At 38.1% G+C, this 24,191-nt stretch overlaps 1 protein-coding gene across 1 annotated transcript in view; it reads right to left on the bottom strand.

Moving 5' to 3' along the window:
• Positions 1 to 12,338: 12,338 nt before the first annotated feature.
• hcn1 (hyperpolarization activated cyclic nucleotide-gated potassium channel 1) overlaps positions 12,339 to 24,191 on the bottom strand; it is a gene marked incomplete at its 5' end in the record, with an annotated part of 41,331 nt that continues 29,478 nt past the window's right edge. The window contains one exon of the mRNA XM_010774211.1: positions 12,339 to 16,891. Within this exon, the coding sequence (XP_010772513.1) occupies positions 15,807 to 16,891 (1,085 nt within the window). The remainder of the gene's footprint in view (positions 16,892 to 24,191) is intronic.

Raw genomic sequence — 24,191 nt, 5'->3', positions numbered from 1 at the left:
TTGCCAGATTCAGGCTCTAATAAAAAAAATGTTGTGCCACCTCAGGAAAACAAGACTGAAATATTTTACTTTTTGTAAAACGAATGTGACCTTTCATCGGCATATTGTATTAAAATTGGAAGCCCTCCCATGTGGAATTTGTCAGACCGTAAATCAGTTCAGTCATGCTCGAAAACAATGCAAACGTCATTCCCTCAGATCAAACATAATCCTACATTAATATTGTACAGACGTTGTTTATGGTTGTAAGCAGTTCTCCGAAAGAAGATATTTATCCACTAAAGACCTTAATAGCTATTTGCTCTTTTCATCTGTAGACAGATTGCATCATACAATGCAATACTCTGTGGTGCACTTACACTATGTGATTTATTATTTTCTTTCATTACATTCAAAAACAATACTCCCGTCAGATATTGATATATTATAAACAACAGATGTACAGTTAGCAGCAGGCAGTAACAACATTTTGAGTAACTAAGGTTGTAATCTATGTCTCACAATTGGTGTAAAGAACTAAAGAAAAGTATATTCACCAAACTATTCAAGTACTTAGGGACACATTTGAGGTTATTGTACTATATCATTTCCATTTCATGCTACACGAAACTTTGGCAAAAGTACATTTCAGAGGGATGTATCGTAATTTAGCTATTTTACATTTACCCTACAGTATAATTATGATGATTAAAGTTTCTATGATCACCTTATATGATCCTATGTTATAGATTATAGACTGCTCAGTAGCAAGCAGTGTTTTTAACTTCCAAAAGAGTAATTGCCATGGTTGCATTGCTATTTTACTTCACTAATGTGTAGGACAAGTCTTTTACTCGCACAGTTGTTAATAGAATCATATAATTTGAGCTAAGACATGGAAAATATTCCACAACATGTCCAAAGTAATTAATTGTAAGATAACGGCCAGTGTAGCTGAAATTATGAGTGGCTTGAGAGAGAATATGAATTAATATAATTATTAATATGCTAATAATCAGTTCAATATTTGTGTAATTTATAAAGCTGGTTAAAAAAGAAAATGTTTCAATTAAATATGAATGTGGAAGTATAGGGAATTGCACTAGTAGTGCACTTACAGTTAGTCATATTCAAAGGTGTGCATTTTACTTTTGCACTTCTTGATGTAGAACGTTCATCTGAATAGTAACTAGACCTACTTAATATCTCAGTCAGATAAAAGTATGGGAACATTATAATTCCCAGATAAAACACAATAACAACACTCAATATTGTGAAGTAAAAAAAAGGGAAGTAGCATTAATTAGAAATACTCGAATACATTGCAAATACATCAACATTGTTTTATAGCAGACAACTAGTTATTTTACTAAGTTATAGTACAGTACCACCAATGCCTTATTTCATCATTATTGTAGGAGAGACAAAATAAACAATTTAACAATTGGGGGGATATGGGAAAACATTTATCACCATCACCCTGACACTCAACATTGCACATTGCATTTAATATATACATGTAATGTTTAAATGACACTGTCATGTAAATAGTTTGTAAACCTAGAAAACTAAATAATTTAATCACAATGCATTTAATTAAAGCATTAAGTTAGCTAGCTTACCTGCAAACCATGCTGGGCGGCACTAGCATTTACCTCTGCTGTAGCACTTAGCATGTTCACTAGCGAGCTCACCTGTCAACAGTTAAATCATGTGACTCCGGGTATAAGGTAACATGCGGACCTCATGTATGTTTTTTGTTTTTTGTTAACGCTAGCTGTTTTGTCCTTCCAGCACTCAAGCTAGCTTACCTTTTTTAGCCAGGTGAGTGCTAGCTTGAAAAAGTTAGACGAAGTCCTGCTGCTGTCTGTGTTCTGCTCGGACTTCCTTCCGGTTGTTTTCAGAGGTTCAGGGTCACTGCTTCATGAAGGTAACGCTTGAAAATCCATTTGGCTGTGTTCAGTCGTGCTTGAAGACCACGAAGCTGCAGACCTCCTGCTGGGTGTGTTTTCTTGCCATGCTGATGATCTCTAGGCTGCTATTATTTTTTTGTAAAAGTCAGTAGATAACAAATGAGGATTCCATGATGCTGGTTTGGATAGTGTTGGTGACATATAACTCCTGGGGCCTCATTTATAACGCCGTGTGTAGGATTCACGTGGGAAGGTTGCTTACGTAGTAGAAATCCAAAAAATAGGTACAGAAATGTTCCGACATTTTCCGATTCACCAAACATTGCGGACCGGCGAGGAAAGTGCGTACGGCACTTCCTACGCCGGTTTCCCTTTTTATAAATCACAATCGACAAGAAATGCGGTGCAGCTTTTGCGGGCTTCACGTAACGCCTATATTTGCCTATACATAGTCAAAGAAACGCCCATTCATTCATTCATTTATTCATTTTTGACTGACTTTATAAAGAAGTTCGCAGGAAATGACGACAGAACAGCTAAAAAATACTTCTCACACCGTGTCAGATTTTGGTTATTTTGGGGAGGTCGAGATAAATCATATTGTTTGGTGGATGCAGTTTGAACCAGAGTAGCAGCATGGAGGTCGGATCGTCACCAAAATAAATAAGTAAGTGGTCCGAAAAAGGACTGCGGTCAAGCCAACCTTCTTTCACTTTTGCGTGGTCAAACCAGCCGCCCCTGTATTTCGAGTGCGCGATTAGTTACAGGTTTACGGTAATGCAATAAAACAACTCTGGGAAGCTGGATTTCAAAGTAAAGGATGGCATGTGGTTCATTTCTATTATTTGCGATTGAGGAACAGGGTAATTTATGAGAATAATNACTGACTGCATGAAGCAGATCGCAGGGAAACAACGACAGAACAGCTAAAAAAGACAGATTTTGGTTATTTTTGGGGGAGTTCGAGATAAATCATATTGTTTGGTGGATGCAGTTTGAACCAGAGTAGCAGCATGGAGGTCGGATCGTCACCAAAATAAATAAATAAGTGGTCCGAAAAAGGCTAATGACAAAAAAAATACACATAGCCTTCCTCAGGCAGTGTGTTTGTACCGGGGACAGGAGACCCCCCCTTGATGAGAAACTGTAAGAAACTCTATATCCACTAGTTAAAGGAAATACAACTAATGTGTTGTGTTATATTAGCTGTACAATTTACCACATATGGTGTTCTTAGTTTCCATACCTCCTGTTTTTTACGAGCGACTTATCAAGTCTTGGCAGATGGCATAAAACACGATTAAACATGATAGTATAAAACCATGCTCGTATCTACAACCTATAGAAATGCAAAACTGCGTCAGTTTAGACGTAATTCTGTCCTCCTGCTTACCGCATCATTTATGATGAGAAAAAACTTCATAACGTTAACACAACATATTCGAGGTGGTTTTAAATAACATATCCGTATTTATTTATTTCTCCAAGTTATGTTTTTGTGTGCATTCAGTAAACAAACGCCTCTTTGCGGTCGCAAAGAGGCGTTTGTTTACTGAATCATTTTAAGATTGGCTTTAATCAATTTGTGAAAATGAATTCTTCATATATGATAAATGAGAGGTAACATTTTATTTATGGTATTATTTCCACATATCTCTCTCCATTCTTCCTTCTGCCAACGGTGTCGCAGTTTCTCGTCTCTCCCGTTTTTGTGCTTAGTGCGTACGCATGGGTTAGAGTTTGCGTGGAGGACCGCACATTTTCCCATCAAGTTAGTATTTTATAAATCGCAAACATTGCGTAGAAACTGCCGTACGCCATTTTTTGAGCGTATATCCCTTTATAAATGAGGCCCCTGCTCATATAGCTTAAGTATTGTTTGTGATATGAACGTAATGGGTTTTGTAGCATATTTCCCATGAGATCATATTGTTCCTGGTGGTTCAAATGCAAACAGTAGAGGTTAATATTGCATTATGGCTTCAGGGAACTGAGGTTTTTCTAGCCCTTCCAAAAATGGTGATTGGTAAACACTGTCACCACATGTTCTCCATGCATCATCTATCCAACTGAAGGGAACTGAACAATCTTTAGTTTGATGGGATGGATTCAAGAGTTTATTATGATCATATTTTCAGTGTACTTAAGAACAAAATTAAGGAGTGCCAATGTCTCCTTGCAAAACCTGTAATATATGATTTTTGTGGCCACTATGGGGCATTGAAAACAAGCCATTATCCAAACTCTGATGCTTAAGAATAATAGCCTATCTTTAATTTATCGATCATCTTTTAGTCTATAAAACATTACAACTAAAAATAGATCCTTAAAATTCCCTAAAGCCCAGGGTAACGTACTTTATAACAAAAAATATATATATATTCAGTGTATTATGATGTTAGTCAGGAAGAAATGGTTCCTATTAAAGGAGCTTCGAGCTACAATTTTTTCCCCTTTTTTGCAGGGCAGGGTATTCAGGTTATAACAGCAACGCAACTATTTAAAATGCTATCATATGTGTAATGTTGTTTTTAACTAAATACAAACATCTCACCATCCTATAGCTTCAATGAACGTTGCTCTCCTTTCCAAATGTTTTCAGGTCCATTATTTCTATTTGCAATACACCATTCCAGTGACTTTTAATTTATATTCCATCACCAAATATTACTGAAAAAAAAGGATTACACATATTTTATACATCCTTTTAAAAGACAAGATGCTGACTCATGATATTACTTTCATATAAAAACCTGTTGGTTTAGACTAGGCTCAGCTGTATCCGAAAAAAAGAACATTTGTCAACAAACAAAATCTGTTGTGTACAAGGCCTTGACCTTAAGTGGATCAGTCGACGGATGTCAGGTTACCCTTTGACCCTTACCTTGTTCATATTGTGGGCTGGCCTTTCTGGGAAAGTATTAATCCTGACTCGGCCAGGCAGATTAACGCTGGAGAGTGGGGGGTTCTGGTAACGGGATATTGTGTGTCGTTCTTGATGTAGTTATAAAATAATCTGCTGATCGAGACCATAACAGGACCCCCGCTGCATGTGTGTGTGGGATCAAAGCCTGAGTCGGTAGAAGAAAGGGGTCCAGATGAGAGACTGAAGATATGTGTTGGTCATTTGTTTGATTGAATCTTTTAGTGACAAATGAATTTTTTGTCAAAAATCCTGCAGAGGAAGATCACATCTGTGCCTGCAAATGAAGATAAATGATTATTGAGGGCACAAAATGAACTTTTTCCAATAAATGTAATAACATCCCCCATTTACTGTAAGATCTAATATCCTCCCCCCTGCAGTAATTCAGCTGCTTAAACAGCTATTATCTCTAGATTGTGAAGCTCAACTAGGATCGAGGCAAACCTGCATTTCTCTGTGCCTTTCTAATCATTTAAGTCCCCTAAAGTGTGCGTGCTGACTATTTACATTGGGCAGGTGTTGGAGGTATTATTTTTCCACATGTTGGAATGCAAAGGACAAGATAAAGGAATCATGGCTGTGAAGTCATTTAAAAAATAATTATTGTCATTCAACTAATCCCTCTACGGTTTACATACATTTTTGTCTCAAGATTATCAAACAACTATATTGAATTAAACATGATTTGGTCTTTATGAAGGTAATTTCTGAATGTGCAAAGTTGATGTTTGTCGTGGACTGTCATCAATTAACTAAATGCACTTTTGCTCAAACACATGCACCTTGACTGCACATTAAAAATATATTTTCCCCTGTTTGATGGCACATTTTGGGAGGGGATAAGAATACAAATGATGGAAAGGAATTTTTTTCTCATTGAATCCGATGGGAAAGAGGTGCTCCATAAAGGAACACCATCTACTGACAGGTAGTCCATACTGTATGTGTGAGTGAGTGATAGATAAAGAGCCACAGTGGCTAATATATACATTCATTTAATTCTATGTCGCTGCACATACATTCAATCTTTCTCTTTTTGTGTTTCTGTCCCCCTCTTTTTTCTACTCACGCTTTTTTTTATACAGGAGATAAGTAAGCTTTTGCTTAGGGACAAACAGAAGGTGTGTGTGTGTGTGTGTGTGTGTGTGTGTGTGTGTGTGTGTGTGTGTGTGTGTGTGTGTGTGTGTGTGTGTGTGAGTAACAAGATAACAAGGAGCCTCTAACCTCTGCTGGGGATATGACTACTGGAAGTCCAGCAGTCATATCCGAGGTTAAATGCTATGTGATGGCAAGGTGCTCGGTAAAGGTTAAAGTGACTCACAGCGCATCTGGGTACCACACGCAAGTATCACAACAGAAAAAAGTATACGAAAAAAATGTCCTGCTGGATGGAGGAAATGTCACTTGTCTTTAGAGTTACTCCTGTGGGAGCAGAGAGGACTGTGATCTGAACAGCAGAACGTAATTAATACCACATTCAGAATGTACTGCCTAATGATTTATGATTTGGTGATATTACCAACAGACACTGAAGTTTACTCAAAGTATATTGCACTGTCTGCATCGCATGACCAAGGCTAGTTGTTGAATGAAAACTGTAGGGCAAATGAATAGTATGGAATATGTTAGTGTTAAAGGTCCAGTGTGTAAGATGTTAGTATTCGTAACTAACATTGTGTATAATCACCTGAAACAAAGAATTGTTGTGACCTTTATGTCTACATTAAAGTTCTCATTATAACAGACAGTCAACAGACCTTTGTCATGTTTACATTTCCTTTAAGCTTACCCTTTGTTCTTCAACACACTTGTAAAATGAGGGTGAGTAGAGGGGCTGAATGCCACTAAACCTGTCTACATTATTGGTTTGTTCCCATGTTTGGCCTATAAACTGTTCCTTTATCTTCATCATTTGTTATTATTTTATCTAAGAGGTATTTTAATTAAGTCTGCCTCGCAGTCTGCCATTGGACCGCCATTGGGAGCCTGCTAGTCCATGTACTGTATGTCCTAAAAGCTCACATCTCGTTCTCAAATTATTGCTTATCTATTATACATCCGGACATATATCATGTACAGAAAATGCACATATGCAGTTGGAATGCACTGCTGTAAAATCTAAATTGAACGTCATACTTAGTATGAATACAAGGTTAGTTTGCAATTTTGGACAGAAAGATAGACCTCCCAGAGCTAATCTTGATTGACTTTTCTGTTGCACCACAGTTCAATATTGAGTTCAGATCACACAGGCAGCGCTCCCGCTGTGTTCTCTTTGAAAAAGATGTGTCATGACTGCAGCCTCTATATCGAGTCCAGTGCCTTTAGAGAATATTCTGTTATTCTGCCAGGCGATTCATGTTGAAAAGAAGAATGTTACTAGTACTATACTTATGCATGCAATTTTAGCTAAATAATTATATAGACTGTATACATATATATATTCTGGTCTATGGACATGTTGCTAAATATAAAGCATGCTTTTGAGAAGGCATGTTCCCTAAAACAAATTAGAAAATTCCTTATATTCCCACCTATAGCTCTGAGGTTTAAAGGGTGGTAAAGCTGACATCAAAATGACAGGTGTGTGTGTGTGTGTGTGTGTGTGTGTGTGTGTGTGTGTGTGTGTGTGTGTGTGTGTGTGTGTGTGTGTGTGTGTGTGTGTGTGTGTGTGTGTGTGTGTGTGGGTGGGTGGGTGTGGGTGAGTGTGTGGATCTAGACAAATAGAGTGGGCAGACGCAGACAGAGCAGTGGAGGAAGGCTGCTCTTGAATTCTAATCAGTCCTCTGTTTTCATTCCCAGGAAGCTTTCGCCCAACAGACCAGGACATGTGCATCTCATCAGTGCTTACACAGAGACCAAGTAAACACACACCCACACACACATTGACCAAGTCTGACTTTTACTGTGAGGATGCATATCTGATGTGAAAGGAGGCGGGAGACTGGGACAAAATAGAAAATGAGGTGACCCCTCAGTAAAAAGCTGCATAAATATGACTCATTCCAGATCAGACTCCGTCAGAAATCAGCTTTTGGATTACCACGGCTGTCTCTGTGGGTGGGGGTGACCTTACATGAGCACCTGAGGACTGTGGCTCCGTTTTTTTTATGCAAATGCCTTCAGGTGATTGTTTGAAATGAAATGTATAGTGGGAAGGAAGTACAGCTGACATTGATTCGACTGGCCTGATGAAATTCGATTAAAGGGACAAACAGGACAAAACTGGAAGGGCTGCATTTTTGAACTGACAAATATGGCTTTGAATGCAGTATTTAATTGCCAAAACACCGTTTCAGACAAGAATGAAATAAAAGCATGTGTGCAGTTTGTAACGTTAGATACAGTAAGCCTCTTCTGGAAATACCAGAAATATTCAGCCCACATCCACAGTATTATATAGGTTCATATTTGTATTTTGTGCCCCTACTGTGACATATTTGCATCCTTTAATGTTCAAAAAGCCCTTTATTTTTCTCATACTGCCTGTGCTGCAGCACCTCTTTTCACCCTCTGTCTGAAACCAGAGCCCAGTCTGCTCTGATTGGTTAGCTATCCGGCTCTGCTGTGATTGGTCAACCGCTCAGGGATGTACCGCCCATCACATACAATGTGCTGAAGCGCTAGCCAATGGAATGGCGATTGTTATAGTCACTATGTTCCAGAAGACAACAAAGCGGTCCAAATGAGGCGTTTTAGCATGTTGGGGGGGGGGAGTGTGCGGGAGAGAAACTCCCTCTAATCGGAACACAGGGATTTTAGCCTTTGCAGACCTTTTACATGCACACACATCTATATTACACATGCACAGGACAGGAAAACGCCCCAAAAGCATTGTATTAGGATGATGCACGGGAGGGCTACTTCCCATAAGCTATGCTTCAGCCCTCCCGCTTCTACACATTTTGTTCATCTTTGTGTGTATGAATTATACTTTCTTTTGTTTTTTGGATGAATTAGTAGGAAAAAAATAGATCTAAAAGCTTGCTTGAATACAAACAAGAGGCTGAAGTTTGTGGCATAGGACTCAAATGATCCACAAGGCATTTTGTTTCTTTCTAGCTGTTAAATAATATGTATTTGTGTAAATGTCATGGTTTCAATAAATCCCTAGAAGGAGCTGTTAGAGAATATGCTACTGTATCACTTACTGCAACAGCTGTTACTGCTGTATGCTGGTAAAACTCTCACTGTATCATTGATATTTCTAGGATTTGATGATGTCTTTTTTGTAAATATATATCTTTTTAAATATATCCCAGAGCACAGCACAGAGATGCCTAGAAACCCATTTGGTGTGGGACAGCTAATTAAGCCCTTGATAAATGGATTATGACCATTTGTTCTGCAGATTCATTAAATTATATCTGAATGGGAAAGTCATTTAGTATCAAAGCCATTATTCTTTAGGAGAATCCTCTGCACTTTCCATTTGCAATATCCAAAACCGACTCTATGGCTGTTGGTCCACAATGAAATGCATTAGCACACACACATATGGTCTATATTGTTTCATACTGTCCTTGGTATGATTTCACTTACATGATTGTTGATCTCAGTGCTGCAGGTTAAATCAAAATGCTTTGATATGCAATCCATAATAATTGAAACCACAGCATGGGATAACATCTTTCTAAAGGACAAGCTAATGAAGTTGTAGGTCACAAGTCATTTCATGTTCAGGCCAAGGTTAAACCGCATGTTCTGTCAGTGTAATGCTAAAATGAAAACACCACATGATTACCTCACAGATTGTATCATCACGCAGAACCTCAAAGTATACTGACTACATTTCAGCGGTCAATTTACACATCACTGCTCCCTCTATGGCTATTGGAATGACGTAGATAACTGGATACATTAAAAACATGTGATGTCAAATTGATGGGTAACTCTCCTTCACATATTCTAGCTAATTATGACAACATTGACTCCAAATCTAATGCCTTCTCTCACACATTTGTCAACCTTGAGTTCCTACTGGCTCATTGAGGGTCAAGCATAAGCCTGCAACCTTATTGGAGTTTTTCAAAAGCGATAACCCAACTATTCCTTATCGTGTACATCCAGGCCTGGAAGAGAGGGCACAGTAAGGAGAATTGGGTGAGGCTTTTATTTTTAACAATGTTGACAGGTGCACCCTGGGAGTTCCTCCTCCTAATGTATTCATAACAAGCTGCTTTGACAGTTCTCTGGAAACAACCCAATCAAGCCAGGACCTGCCTGGCACCCTGGGGCAATAAACAACATTATTTCACTGTAGCTAAAATATCAGTCAAGTTACTGGTAAACTCACAATTGGCAGCTTGTTTTTCTCTCATTAAGAATAAATATTAAAAGATACTACTATTTGATTTTGGCAGTCTCTGGGGAGAAAACGTGTTTTCCCGGTCACCTGAGTCCTTCTCATTTTCCTGCAGCATGGTCTCCTGTGCCTTCCCTTGTTCCTTCCTTCTCTTCAGCTGGCACATCAATATGGCAACTGCCTCGAAAAGTGTGCTGTCGGTGTTGGATCGTAAGAGCAGTGAGGTGAAGCTCTTTTCCTGGAGTTCCTGGTAAATATCCATCTTCTTTTCTGATTTGGCAGGAAATCGGACCCTGATTATAACCATCAGTACTAAAGAGCATTAGCCACACTTAGCTAATGGTCTTCTTTACTTATGTATGTCATATTATGGAGGCATCAATATTACTTTGAGGCTGTTTTGTAACCAGATAAGTGTTCATTATTTAAAAAATAATTACTGTGAGAGTGTTATGGATGTCACTCACTCTGGTCGGCACGTCTCCCCCCCCCCTCAGGGCGACATGGGCAGCTCGTTCTCTGTTCTGGCAGAGGACATTCTGGATGTTTCCTTCACAGCCCCCTCCTAACCCCTCTGCCCATTTCATCCAGAACAAGATGGTCTGATAGGATGTGGGTGAAAGTCTATTCAACAAAAACACATTCTGACAGTATAAACTATTTTTTGAATAAAGGATTTTGAGTGTGTTTTTATGTTGATGTGGTTTCATTACCAGTATTTAAGCATGCCATTCATTCGCCCCATTAGGCCTGGCCTTCTCTATAATTCACCAGCTGAATGGAAGATGAATGGATGTGCTTTGTTGCTTTAGCGCACTGTAACCTTGCATATCGGTAACACTGACTCAGAAAGCTGCAGCACATCTTTATCAACAACATCCCATCAGACCATCTTCTTTAAGACCTAAACAATGTGCAATATTCAAGTCTACATCAAGTTTAAGACTTTAGTTCCATGCAGTGATGACTAAGGAACCTCCAATGGCTATAAAAGGTTGAAAGCTAAGTCCACTTAAGATATATAATTGACCTTATCTCAACTATTTATAAAAACGTAATGGACTACATCTCTCATTATTTTAAACGAACAAATAGTACCTTGTGATTATTTATTTTAGTATCTTTTAAGGGACTAGTCATTTAGCATCATCGTGGATGTAATAGCTGTGGAGCTCATGTGGCAGGTAAGTCTGCTCCTGTGATGAAGGCTTTAGTAAACAAACATTCGTTGTCATCTTAAGTCACATCAAACAAACTGAAACATTTATTTCCCTTGAATACAATTACTCACATTTAATGAGGCATGCATGTGTAATAGAGGGCAGTGTGTCTCTGATAACTGAGATACAGAGCGACTGAAGCATGCGTCACCCTGATGTAACCCTGTGAGAGACGGCTTTCAAAAGGTAACCGCAAACCACCTGTGCAATATGAGCTGTGCTCAGTTTTTAATTGGAGAGGAAGGAAACATTCAACCTCGCAGTGAAAAGGACTCCGCTCATTCAAGAAATTCATTATAAGCTTTAAACTCCCTGAAATAAAAAGTATTAATTCCTTTCATTATAAAATTGATTTAAAGATTATTTTCTCCATTAATCAACTAGGCGTTATGTTTATTAAATGTTAGGAAATAGTAAGAAATGGCTGTTGTAACTTTAGAGTTAAGGTGACGTTGGAAGATGTCTTGTTTTGTCCAGAAAGCTCAAGAAAACAAAAAAAATCATCAAATATTTGAGAAGCTGTAAAATCATTGAAATATGATTTCTAATATAGTTGCAGATTCGTTTTCTGTCGCTCCAATAATTGACTCATTGTTGCAGCTGGAAATGCAACTCTAAACCAATGTATCTTTCATAAGAGCTAGTTCTCCTATAAAAGGATCACATTAGCGATGAGTAACCCGTCCCATCTTTGAGTACATTCATGCAGAGGAATCCGTCTTCGCTGTGACGACGTTGACTGATAACTGGATTTGAAGGTAATGAATGGAAATCCCCGGTGACCACATGGAGCGATTTTTCACCTCGGCTGCATCTGCTGACAGACACTGTTCCTAAATACTCGATGACCCTCTCCATCACTGCTTCATCTCTGAAACCCTTTCTCCATTTTCTCACTCCATTAAATTCTAAAAGAGGTCTCCATGGACCCCCTCACTGCTCCACAATAGAAAGACACATACTCGTTTTTTTTAAATGACAATATGTCTTTTATTTTCTATATTTTAAAGGTTTATTATTTACAAACAAAATAAACAAAAACAAAAATCAAAAAGATTTTTTGACAAACACTGTTTGTCTGCATATTGTTGTAAGAAAGTTTACATTTATCTTTCTTTCTTCCGTATCAAGTAACCGACTGATAGTTATTTTCCTCTAAGCCTTGGATTACATAAATGAGCTGAACAATGACCATGTGAGTGGGGTTTAAAGAGCTCCGCCCCTCTCTCCACTGCGCACATCATCAGTAAACATATGAAACCTGTGGTCATCAAACCCAAATCAACATTTGGTTCGTCCTCTCTTATTTTTTTTTTTCTCAAACCAACAAAAGAACAAACAAAAAGAAATATACAAATATATGTGCTGGTTTGTTGAGAGTCTCTATACTGCTAATATGTAAGCTCGTTATTTTAGTGTCACCATTAATGCCCATTCCAGTATGTTAATTGTGAGTGGTATAGTGAAAAAAGCACATAGTTGGGAAGCTCTCCCTCCAAAGGCAAGTATCAAAAACAGCACAAAGCAACAGTGCTGCTATCCATCTTGACTGAACTAGTTCCTATACACTATGGCATATTCACGATTAAGCGCTCTTCGTTTTATATAGAACATTTCACCCTTCATTTTGAACCTCATTCAGGATCAGGGCAGCACGAATTCTCTGGGATATTGCTCCCTTACTTACTCATTCAACATCTAACCTAGCCGAAATAATCTGTACCTTTTTATTTATTACTAGTAAATCAGAAAGTGCAATTTAAAACAATAACAATGAATGTTTCGCTTTGGCCAGTTTCCTTCCACACATCAATATACAACCCAAACATCAGTGGCTAGCTACAAACAAATGTATAAAGGTGCTCCGAATTTGTACAATGTCTCATCGAGCGTGATATTACTGCTAAAGATTGCACTTTTTTTTTCTTTTTAACTGTACATAACCTCATTAAATATGCTATATAGCTTGACCGAGAATGTAAAAAAAAGAAATCCTGCCTCTAGAAGTTCACATTGCAATTAAAGATACCAATTAGATAAACTGAGACATTTGGACATCATTGCTTATTCCTTTCCTGTCTAAAAACACTGAGACATAGAACACATTGAGTATAGTAAGAATGAATGCGCAGTTGTGTGCAGAAGTGCCCCCCCCCCTCCCCGTACGCTCCAAGCTCACACTCAAAACAAAAGGATGGAACATGGCTATAGTTTAGGCACAAATACTTAAGAATGTCCATGTGAAAAGTCAATGCTTCTGTTCACACACAGATAACGTCTAGGCAGACAGACAATGAACAAAACATAATCTAACATTACATTTAACGTCAACATCTTTGAGATAGTATCTTTTTTTTAAGTATTTGTGACAAGTGCATGCTTTCATGACATTGGTGGGTTGACTGTATTGGTACACTATCGACACAATCTGTAGCGAAGACTTGTAATCTTTTAAAAAAACGCTATCTCAGAGGGCTTAGTCACTCTGAACTGATGGGGGCCATGACAACTGTGACTGGAATAAGAAAATCCATCATGACAGCAGAATACTTCTGTCACTCGCTTTACTGTATATGAAGATTGCAGGAAAGGCCTCATGCACGCCAATCCACTCTATCTGCAGCGAAATGGCCTGTAAGCCGTCGCGGCTGGCTTATTTTAGTTGAATCATCAACTACTTTTATTATTGTAGGATTAAAATGCTCCAATTTAGCTTTTATCCTTTTTTGATTGAGGCAAAATAGTCTGGCTTGACCTTGCTTCCCTTTACCTCGACATCAGTCTAGGTCAGTTTAGAGTGCCTAAGCCCACAAAATGGATTTACACGAGACAGAAACCTTAATGCAAACCAGCATTTCTTTTTCCGACTCAAAAACACCGCTCGGTGATAATGTCCCCTCTTCACACTTGAGCGACTGCATACATGACGCCTTTAACCTCAAACAAATGAGTTGGAAAACGTCGTGGCAGGCTCTTCAACTACAATAATTGTGATGTGACAGCGTACAGTACAGCTATACTCAAGAAGCAGCTTTAAAAATAAATAAATGTGATGAACAGAAAAAGCCTAATTTCCATCTTTGAACAAAAAACGATTCTGGGCAGTTTTTAGGGAATGAGGCGAGTCAAAAAGACACATTTACTTTCAATAGGATGATTTTGAAAACAAGTTGTGTATTATATTGTATATGTTCACCTGATGTGAAATTAAAAACTACACTAGGGCTAGGGATAGTATACATAGAGAGGGATTCTTAAATGTCCTCCAATCAGGCGTTCCTCAGCATCAAGTAGTGCTAGCTATTGCATTAAGGTTCGTTTATCTCTTATGGAACATAATGTATTTAGTCACTAAACCTTTTTCGCGTATAGATGATATCCAGGTTCCTGATAGAAGTAAGACATTGTTATGATAGAGAATGCACCACACAGTATCTGTAAATACTAGATCTACAAAACTATTTACAGCACACATATAGGTAATCTTTATGTCACAGTCTATTGCATAATGGTGATAATCTTTAGTTTATAAATATTATAAATATACACAGAATTTTTAAGCAACATTACGTAACATCTCAGCCATCTGAAATTAGAAATAGAAAAACAATAGCATCCATCCGTCTGTCTCCACACTCCATTCTCCTTGAAAATAAACAAAGAAAGCAGCATTTCTATTATCTATTCCCTTTGGACCCATAACACTGTCATGGTTTGTATGTGAGCCGCTGTGGGGATATAGTGGCCCAGCATACGGTATTCTGTCGCCGAGAGCAACATAACACTTAGTTTCAGTTTCTGTGTTGGTTTCTGAAATGAGGGTTCGGGAAACTGGTACGAGATTCATTTCATGAGTGTGTGCTTTTTGAGATTATTTGTCAGAGTTGCTTGCATGTATTATTCCACAGTGGTGCCTAAAGCTGCTTAATAGGAGAAGATCATTTTTCTCTTCCTCAATGGTAAAAAAAAAAAAAAGGAGGAAATATTCATTGTCAGAATCCACAATGCATTCCAGTTAAAAGAAAAAAAAGAAAAGAAAGAAATAAACTTCATACATTGTATATAATTCTTTATATTTCTCAGAAAGGAAGACTCATGTTTATACTACAGCTTTTAAATTGCCATTGCCAAATATTCTAGTTGAATTTTACACACGCGGTCACATGCTCACACACTCTCACACACCCATACATACAGCAGTATATATATACATATGTATATATATATGGCGTCAAAGAAAAGAGATGTATCTGTATAATATACATTCTTAAGTTTAGGGAGACAATGTGTCTAAAATATAATACAAGGGCTTGTATGTACAGGATTTCTATGAGGCTATTTTAGAAGAAAAACTGGAGAGAAACAAAAATGCTGAAGTCCCTCATCTTTATCTCTTTTGTTACATCTCCACTTTAAAAATGAGTTGAAACAAGTTTAAAAAATGAAAAGGGAAAAAAATGGGATCATAAATTTGATGCAAAACGCATCTTGTCTTGCTCAGTCTCCGTACTGCTCAGGACAGAATCTCTCCTAGATCCGGGGGATTCCCTGTGCTGGGTCGAGGATGAAGAAGATGAAGCTGCCGCCGCTGCCGCCGCAGCTGCTGCCGCGGCCGAGCGCACCGGGGGCAGGGCTCCGGACGACATCTGCCGGAATAGATTGACACGCTGGGGCACTGTGGTGCGGATGCCGCTCTGCAGACTCATTCCCTGGATCGCTGCTGCCGCCGCCGGAGGAGCGATGGAGGCCAGAGAGTCTCCTGGGGCCGGGTGCACTCTGGGGCCGAGAGACGTGTCATGTGGCAGTGATGGTTGGGAGGCCGATAAATGTCTCACATCTCGACTCAAGCTGCCCGACTGCAGAGCCTGTGTGCTCTTGTGGATGTCCACCCGCTGAGGCGAGGGGACCTGCTGCTGCTGAGGCGAGGGCTGCTGGGAGGAGGAGGAGGCTGCAGGAGACACAGCGGGCTGCTGGGCGAGCTGGGCGAGCTGAGCGGATAGAGCCGCTTGAGCGATGGGCTGCTGGAGGAGCGACAGCTGGGAGCCTGTGCGCGAGCCTGTGCGCGAGCCGTACTGGAAGCTCCGGCCCGCCAGAGGGGTCTGCACGGAGGGACTGCACATGGCAGCCGTGAAGGAGCAGGGCGACATGATCGCTCCTTGTGGGTTCATGGAGGAGGAATTCAGGCTGCCGTGGGACATGCTGGGGGCCGGATAGACCCCCTGCACCGCAGCAGCGGCGGCTGGCAGCATGCGGGCAGCAGAGGCATTGGCTATAGCTGAAGCACTGAAGGTCATGGGAACAGAGGACTGCTGAAACTGATTGGTGCCGAAGGCAGTGGGGAAGGGAGGCTGAGCCGGTGAGTTAATGATGGAGTTTCCTGACACTGGAGTTAAGTTCATCCCGCTGACTGACTGCTTGCGGTCCACCATCATCACCATCTCCCTGTCCTGACGGATTATCTGCTTCAGTATCTCGTTCTCCTGCGTGTTGAAGACGCCGGCGTTCAGATCCTTCTGGAACTTCTGCAGCAGCAAGGAGTTCTTCTTCCCTGTATGGGTGCAGTCAAGAGAAGTGAGGACAGACAGCAATGGCAAACTTTGGTTGCCCTTAACCACAGGAAAAGGGCAGGATACAGGACAATAATAATAAAGATGCAGCTTGTACGTTTTTGTAGGAAGACGTTTTGTCACTGCATCTTCAGTAGATGAACTTCATTCTCTTGATTCAACTATATTTAGTATTTACAAGCTGCATCCTTTCACGTTCACTAATATTTGTCATGTTGAATATAAATTGTGAAGGACATTGAATGGTAATGACTATGGGAAACGTACGGTTTGAGACACATAAGGAGACAAAGATGACTAACGTATGACATATAGCGCAGACAGTGAAGGTGCTGATGTGGACGATGGAACACAGAAGAATACTGATGAGTTGAACCCACACATCACGTTACTGGACAGATTTAGTTGAAGTTATTAGAAAAAGTCTAAACTCTAAGAATATTTAGAGCTACATTTGACTTAAATCACAAACACAAGTCTACTAAAACACATCACAAGGACAATTACATAACCTTGTAAAAAATATATGACAATAAAAACAAGCAAACAAAGACACAAAGAGTTACTCTAACACACAGGTTGGTTATAGAATTATACATGTAACACCTTTATGGAAAACTAATCTTTACTCCACATAATGCTGTTTTCTTTTCATTTAAATGGAATTGTCTGATGATAAATGAAATGTTCAAAATCCACTGGGTTGTTTTTTTGTTTAACTTTTTTTTCTCTAATACTGTGAAGAAATCGTTTTTTAAGTGGTTTATATCTGACCTATAAAGGGCATTTGGGCCCAGAGACCTGTACATCTTTCCCCGCCTGTCACAGAGCGTGATAATAACAGCTTGACAGAGGCTTTCTTCAAGCATCAACCACTTCTGTGGTTTTGGGAGTTTGTGAGCATAATTGTGGTAAAATGTTTGGCATGACATATGTCTTAAAATTCACAATTTACAATAACCATAAAGAATGTTATCTATTTAACATATTTACTTTAAATGACTGTTTAAATGTATTTAGGGATGTGTTTCCTGATATTACTGTTGACCTTGTGTATTGACAGGCTGTGAAGCTTTACTCGTCGGTAAAGAAGACAGAGTTGACTTTTAGTGAGCTGAAGGCTTTAGCCTCAGTCAATCATTAAGCCCCGTCCTTGAGGGCAGGAGATTTCTGCGCCGGGTTTACAGTTGAGCTGCATTTTCTGGACGGCTTTCTCCCCTCAAGGCTGCCAACAAGCCGTGCATTCAGCTTTAACACAGGATTGATGTTATGTTTTGCAGATATTTTGTCCAAAACTGACACTACAGGGTCGGGTTACAAGCTAAAACTAGCACCACATACTCACTATGAGACTATACTGTTGACTTACAATAATGCTCTCATTGCATTTGTAAAGTTGACAGGGTTAAATTCTGTAGATTGGAAGGAAAACACATTATTTCTCCAAATGAAGCCTGTGAGGATTTGAATGTTTGCTGGTTAGAAACTATATCTTAAGATTTCAGGGCAACATCAGAGCTGCCTCTTCTAATTTCTCTCCTAATCTATCTTTGACATTTTATTCTCTTTTTCTTCTTTATCTGTTAAAGCAAAAGATAAATGAACACACACCAAAAAACTGACTTTTAAAACTATATATACATACTTTTAAAAAAAATATATACATACTACTATATACATATATCTCAATTGCTGGCTGATAATCATGAGTATAATGAGTATATACTGTAAAAATTCATAGTCACGATAAGCTAAGAAAAAGATTAACTAACCAAGTACCAGGCTGGAAACATGTTAGAGTTACTTAAACTACATAACAGTGACTGTCATACACCCACGCACACACACAGACACACACACTTACGATAACACGCCCGTTTGGGCACCTTGTTCTTATAGAAACACTAGCCTGCTTTAGGCAATCCATTTTTATATATATGCAACCCTCTAAATAATAAAGACTGACACTTTAAAATCCTACTTGTATATTATATGTTCCATAAATCCTGGACTGTTCCTGATTGAATACCAGCTTTGAACATGTTTGATGATGAAGCATTCCTGATCCATAAATTGACGTTTTTTTAAACATTATCAAGGGAATAAACTATTATCACCTAAAACAAAATGAAAACAAACAAACAAAAACATTAACAAAATGTAAACACCACTCATGGGTAAATAAATGTTTGATTTTTACATACAAAACGTATTGAATAGAAAGAAAATGTATCAGCTATGGGTCAAATCAGCATTTTTAAATATTACAACTGCAGGATTGTGTTAGTAATTTGATATCCTGGCACAATAGTAACAGTAAGATTAGTTCAATATTCAAATTAATTTGATTTCAAATATGATTACAGTACTGTAGTTAACCCATATCTGACATTTAAAACATAACTTTTGTGAAAATATCTAAAAGCCAGTTAACACACCAAACAAACAAATCAAAATAACAATCAAAACACAAACATCATAATGTTCACAAACATCATATAACTTATAAAGTATTTGCTAAATAATAAAAAAACACAAATTTAGAGATGCATTCAAGGCCTTACAGAGACACATTTTTCATTCTGACTCGCAATTAAATTCGATATATAATTTCACCAAAGATTTGCTATCAATTGTTTCTGTTTTGAGTCCCTGCAGGACATGTTTTTTTTCTTCAGTTTCTACTTATTGAAGGTTATCATAAGAACATATATTTAGAGAGGATAACTGGTGAAAATGTGTGTGAGAAAATGATTCCTAATGAATTAAATAAACGTCTGCCCTCCACATGTAATCAACGTAACATTATGTATCTTAAAGCAGTTTAAGACTTTCTTTGATTAATGTCAGAGAATTTTTCCTCCAAATTGTTTTACACAAAAAGAAAAACTCATATTTCAAGCCAGACAATCAGAAACAAACCTTTTTTTTAATTGGTGAAAACATGAATAAATGATGATATGGGATTCCTGCATGTAAAAAAACTGTGTGTGGCATTGCATTAGCAAAGTGTTTACTAATCTGCAGGCATGATTTAGTTTGTGAATACAATTTGAACAAAGGGTTCAAAGATTAAATAACATGTGTGTTCGAAATCCAGTGAATTATTCTGTAATAGTCTCTTACAAAATCAACATGGCATGTGACACTGAATAACTTTTGTTTCTTTGATTGTCTTTGTCGTTGACATTTTGAGTGTGTCCATCAAAACATCTGCAGGACTTGGTTGTGGGTGACTTGAGTTATGTGTCACTGATGCAGGAATCAAACAGTTAATGTAAGCTCCAGCAAGAGGTCAAACTCTTGGAGGATGAATTTGAGACCGAATCCATTTAGCAAGCCTCTATAGGTCAATTTGTCCCTGTTCGCATATTGGAATTGGAATAAAGTGTTTACCTGATGCCTACTCGTCGGCCAGGACACTCTTGAAAACGAGATGTGCTCGTCTCAAGACGGACTCCTGGTCAAATAATTTTTAGATAGATAGAAGATAATGTCAAATGTGCAACACGTCATTGGTTTCAAAGCATGGATACTTTTCTTCTTTCCTTTTTTAGAGCAAGACAAGCATGTAACCAAATGCAGTTCATATATAGAAACGATACAACCAGCACGGATCATGACAGAGTATCTTCCCTCGTATGAGACAAAACCCCCTTCATGGTTAGTCTGAGGATGGATCGAATGAATCAGCTGGTAGATCTCATAAAAAGGGCAAATGTAGATTTGGACTGTTGAGGCCAAACGGCAAACATTATGTTAGGGCAAGTGAAGATTTGTATTTGATTTATGCTACTCCAAGAAAATGCAACCTTGTCTCCAGTGAATTATGTTCAAGGGCAGATACTTGACAATTAGCGTTAGTTATAACGCAAAAAGGGGGGGGGTTTGTATATCACAGGGGAAAGTGAGTGTGTGGACATTTGGCTGGATAAAAGGCAAAAGCTAGAGATGGAGTTTTGCAGGACTGCCCCTTAGATGAAAAGTTCATTAATTTATGTTTTTGGTCTAAGATGAATAATAATTCTTCAGTCAATTAGTGTGTTTACATTTTTTTTGTATACTTAATGATTTAATTAAAAACGTATGATCACATCTCTCGTTCACACAAGATTTAAAGTGTTGCTTTAGCAAGACTTTTTTTGGAGAAATAAAAAATACCTATCAGCTAAATAAACTCATTGATTATTGGACCAAACGTTTGTTGACTAATAATTATTTTAGTCAAGGACAGACCTAAGGGTTTTTGTTGCGTCTTAAACAACAAAAACAGTATTGTCATTTGTTGAATTTAAACACTGACCACAGTTTTTCGCTAGAGTAGTTGTATTTGCCATAATGACTATTAATTAGTGCATAAGTCATGAGCATATCTCATTGTGTTAATCTGTTTAGTACAAACCAAAATGTTTTCAAAGTCTGAAAATGTGGGCCTTCAGTCATACAAAATTTGGAAAAAATTGTCCCCCCTCACACTTCCGATTAGTTTACCTGCTCAGTTTAACTTATTTCTTGGATGGCTATGGGATCATGATTATATTATTTTATCCCATATACATTTAGCAGACATGGTTTGTATGGATTTTGGTGAGGACATTTAGCAGATATGTCAGATATTGTGATATAGCCCAGTCATCCAGCCACCATTAGGTCCCCCCCACAGAAAATAAATATTGAACGTAATTCTGAGGAGAAAAGGTTGCCTCAACATTGACATTGAATTCTGATTGGCTCTGAGCGGTCTTGTTCCAAATCTATTGTTCATTGCTTGTTGCTGACTTGCCTGACACTACAGTATTTCAATGTTGAGTCAACACTTGGGTTGCAAAGCAATTCAATATTGACGTGCCTGTGTCAGGCAAAATAATACACAAATACAAAGCCATGACAAATAAAAACAACGATAACAGATAGAAAAGTAGATACAGACTGCAAGCTTAACCACTGATATCAGACAACATTGGCACATTGTTATTATGCAAATTTAACTTCAGTTTTGCATTCAAGTGATATTGTTTTTCCCGTTGATAAATAGGGAAACAAATCACCAAACATTATGGCCTCTAGCGTTGTCAACAGGCTTATACGTTTGATGGTTGTTTGATCATTTATGATGATAGGCTGCTCGATTTCTTCCTGCACAATAAATAATTAATTAGCTGTAAAAGTCACAGTCAATTTTTCGTTTTCTGTGTTACAAATGAGTAAGGAGCCAAAACAAAACAATGCAAATGTAATTTTGTAATCACCAGTAACCTGTCGCCTTAATAGCTAATTTAGTTGGTGAGCATCTTTTTGCTAAATTATGTTTGTGCTTATTCTCTAAGGAGGAAAACACTATTCAAACTTGTATAATGTTGTCAGAATATTACACACCAACATTACGACTGCCACATAAGTTGCAGTGGTAAGGTGTAAGCTTAAGATCCTGCTGTAGTGCCTTACTGACATCGTATAGTAGCTGAGCTACAAAGAAAACAATATTATACTGTAAAAAGTAAACATGTGCTGTTCACACTTGTCCATACATAACTGAGCGCTTTAATCTGTACCTACAAATTGTCATTTTGTTGTCTTATAAAAAGGGATGGTTACCAGATCTTAAGATACCTTCAGTAGTATCTAAGATATAAACACATTATGAAAATAATCCTCAATATACACTGAACAACATATACTAGCTAAATCCTTCTTGTTGCTTGACACTAAAAGGTACTATTACTATCGAGTAATTTATGTATAAAAAGTAAAAAAGGAGAAAATTATCATTACAAAAGATTTTACCTATTGTATTTCTAATGCAGCAAAAATAAAAGCAAAACCAAAGACATATGTTCTACTTCCGTCAGTCAAGAAACTATCCTGCTGCACAACACTTTCAAATTATAATTTTAAATATATTAATTAATTAGTTTTATTTCCAATCAAAGTAGGCTATTAGAGCAGACTGCACACATTTGAATGAGTGGGAGAATGTGGAAAACAATTATTGCCCTGTTTGTATTACATACATGTGCCCCTTTTTACCTGTTACAAATATATCTTTCTGAACCATTATATCTTATTGTATTTCAACTACAATCTCACATGGCCAGGGTTCTTCTTTGAATCAGACCTTAAAAATAAGGAAGGTTGTTGAGGAGCTGAATAAAACTAAAACAGGGTCCTGCCTTTTGGCTGGACCACAGACTTATGCTGTTTCTCAATTCGGTATTTCCCTTAGTACACAGCCACGTTGTACACTGTGAACAATTGGTCAGTGTGTGAATTACAACTGAGTAGCGTTGTCCCAAATCGCACACAGCTGCTGTGCCCTTCCGCCACTGTTGACTTGCTAGCTAGCTCCACCTCTGTTAGCTAGCTAGCTAGTGCTGCTGCTGTTAGCTAGCTAGCTACTTCCACTGCTCTTAGCCGTTAGTTAGTTAGCTAGCTAGCTAACAGCAATGTTAGCATATGCGGTACCAAATCATTCAGAACAGAGTAGTTTTATGTTTATGAAAAGAACCCCCCAAAAAAACCCAATCTATTACTTTTATTTATACAGTGCTGTGTTCACTGGAGCTTTTTGTTACAGAGCCAAGATGGCAATTGTTGGGGGTGAAAAGTGTTCAGCTCTTAACTTTTTGACCGTACTTTCAGTGCATTGCATTTTGCCATACTTAACAGTGTGAACGCAGTTACACACTCAAAATAGCAAGTGTAAGTACGTGATGTACTTATGTATGTGAATTGAGACACAGCATTCATGCCTGAAACAGCTTCCTGATGTCACCTGGCCCTGCTAGCTATGTTTCTTTTTTTCTGGTTGATTTTGAGAACTCTGATATTGGGTGGGCTGCTGCTCATACAACACAGTCTCACGGCATTTCGTGTTAAAGTCACAAAATTAATCTATTGATTCGTGTTCATCAACAAAATTTCGCCATTGTATTCATGTCACATAGAACGATTTTAAAAGCAATGTAAATAATAACAAATTAGAAGGAAAAACAGATACAAAAAATATACAGGTTTCAGTATTCTGACACAGAACGATTTTAGAAGCAATGCATTTCTATTGGTAGTATGTTTCGTGCCTGCACCAAATAATAACAAATTAGAAGGAAAAAAAAATGACAAAAAATACAGATTTCAGTATTCTGAGGCTCTTTGCCCCATTTCTTTTCCTCGCGGACGGCAAATAAACTCCGACATTATACAATTTAAAATAAAAGGGATAGGGTTAGGCTGAGGGTAAGATATTGAGTAAGAAAATGTTTTTATGAGCCACACAGCTTCTGG

Source organism: Notothenia coriiceps, unplaced genomic scaffold, assembly GCF_000735185.1.
Source record: "Notothenia coriiceps isolate Sejong01 unplaced genomic scaffold, NC01 NC01_scaffold00013592, whole genome shotgun sequence".
NCBI classification, from domain to species: Eukaryota; Metazoa; Chordata; class Actinopteri; order Perciformes; family Nototheniidae; genus Notothenia; species Notothenia coriiceps.
Note: the sequence above shows the minus strand (reverse complement) of the source record. Positions and strands in the feature narration are given on the sequence as shown.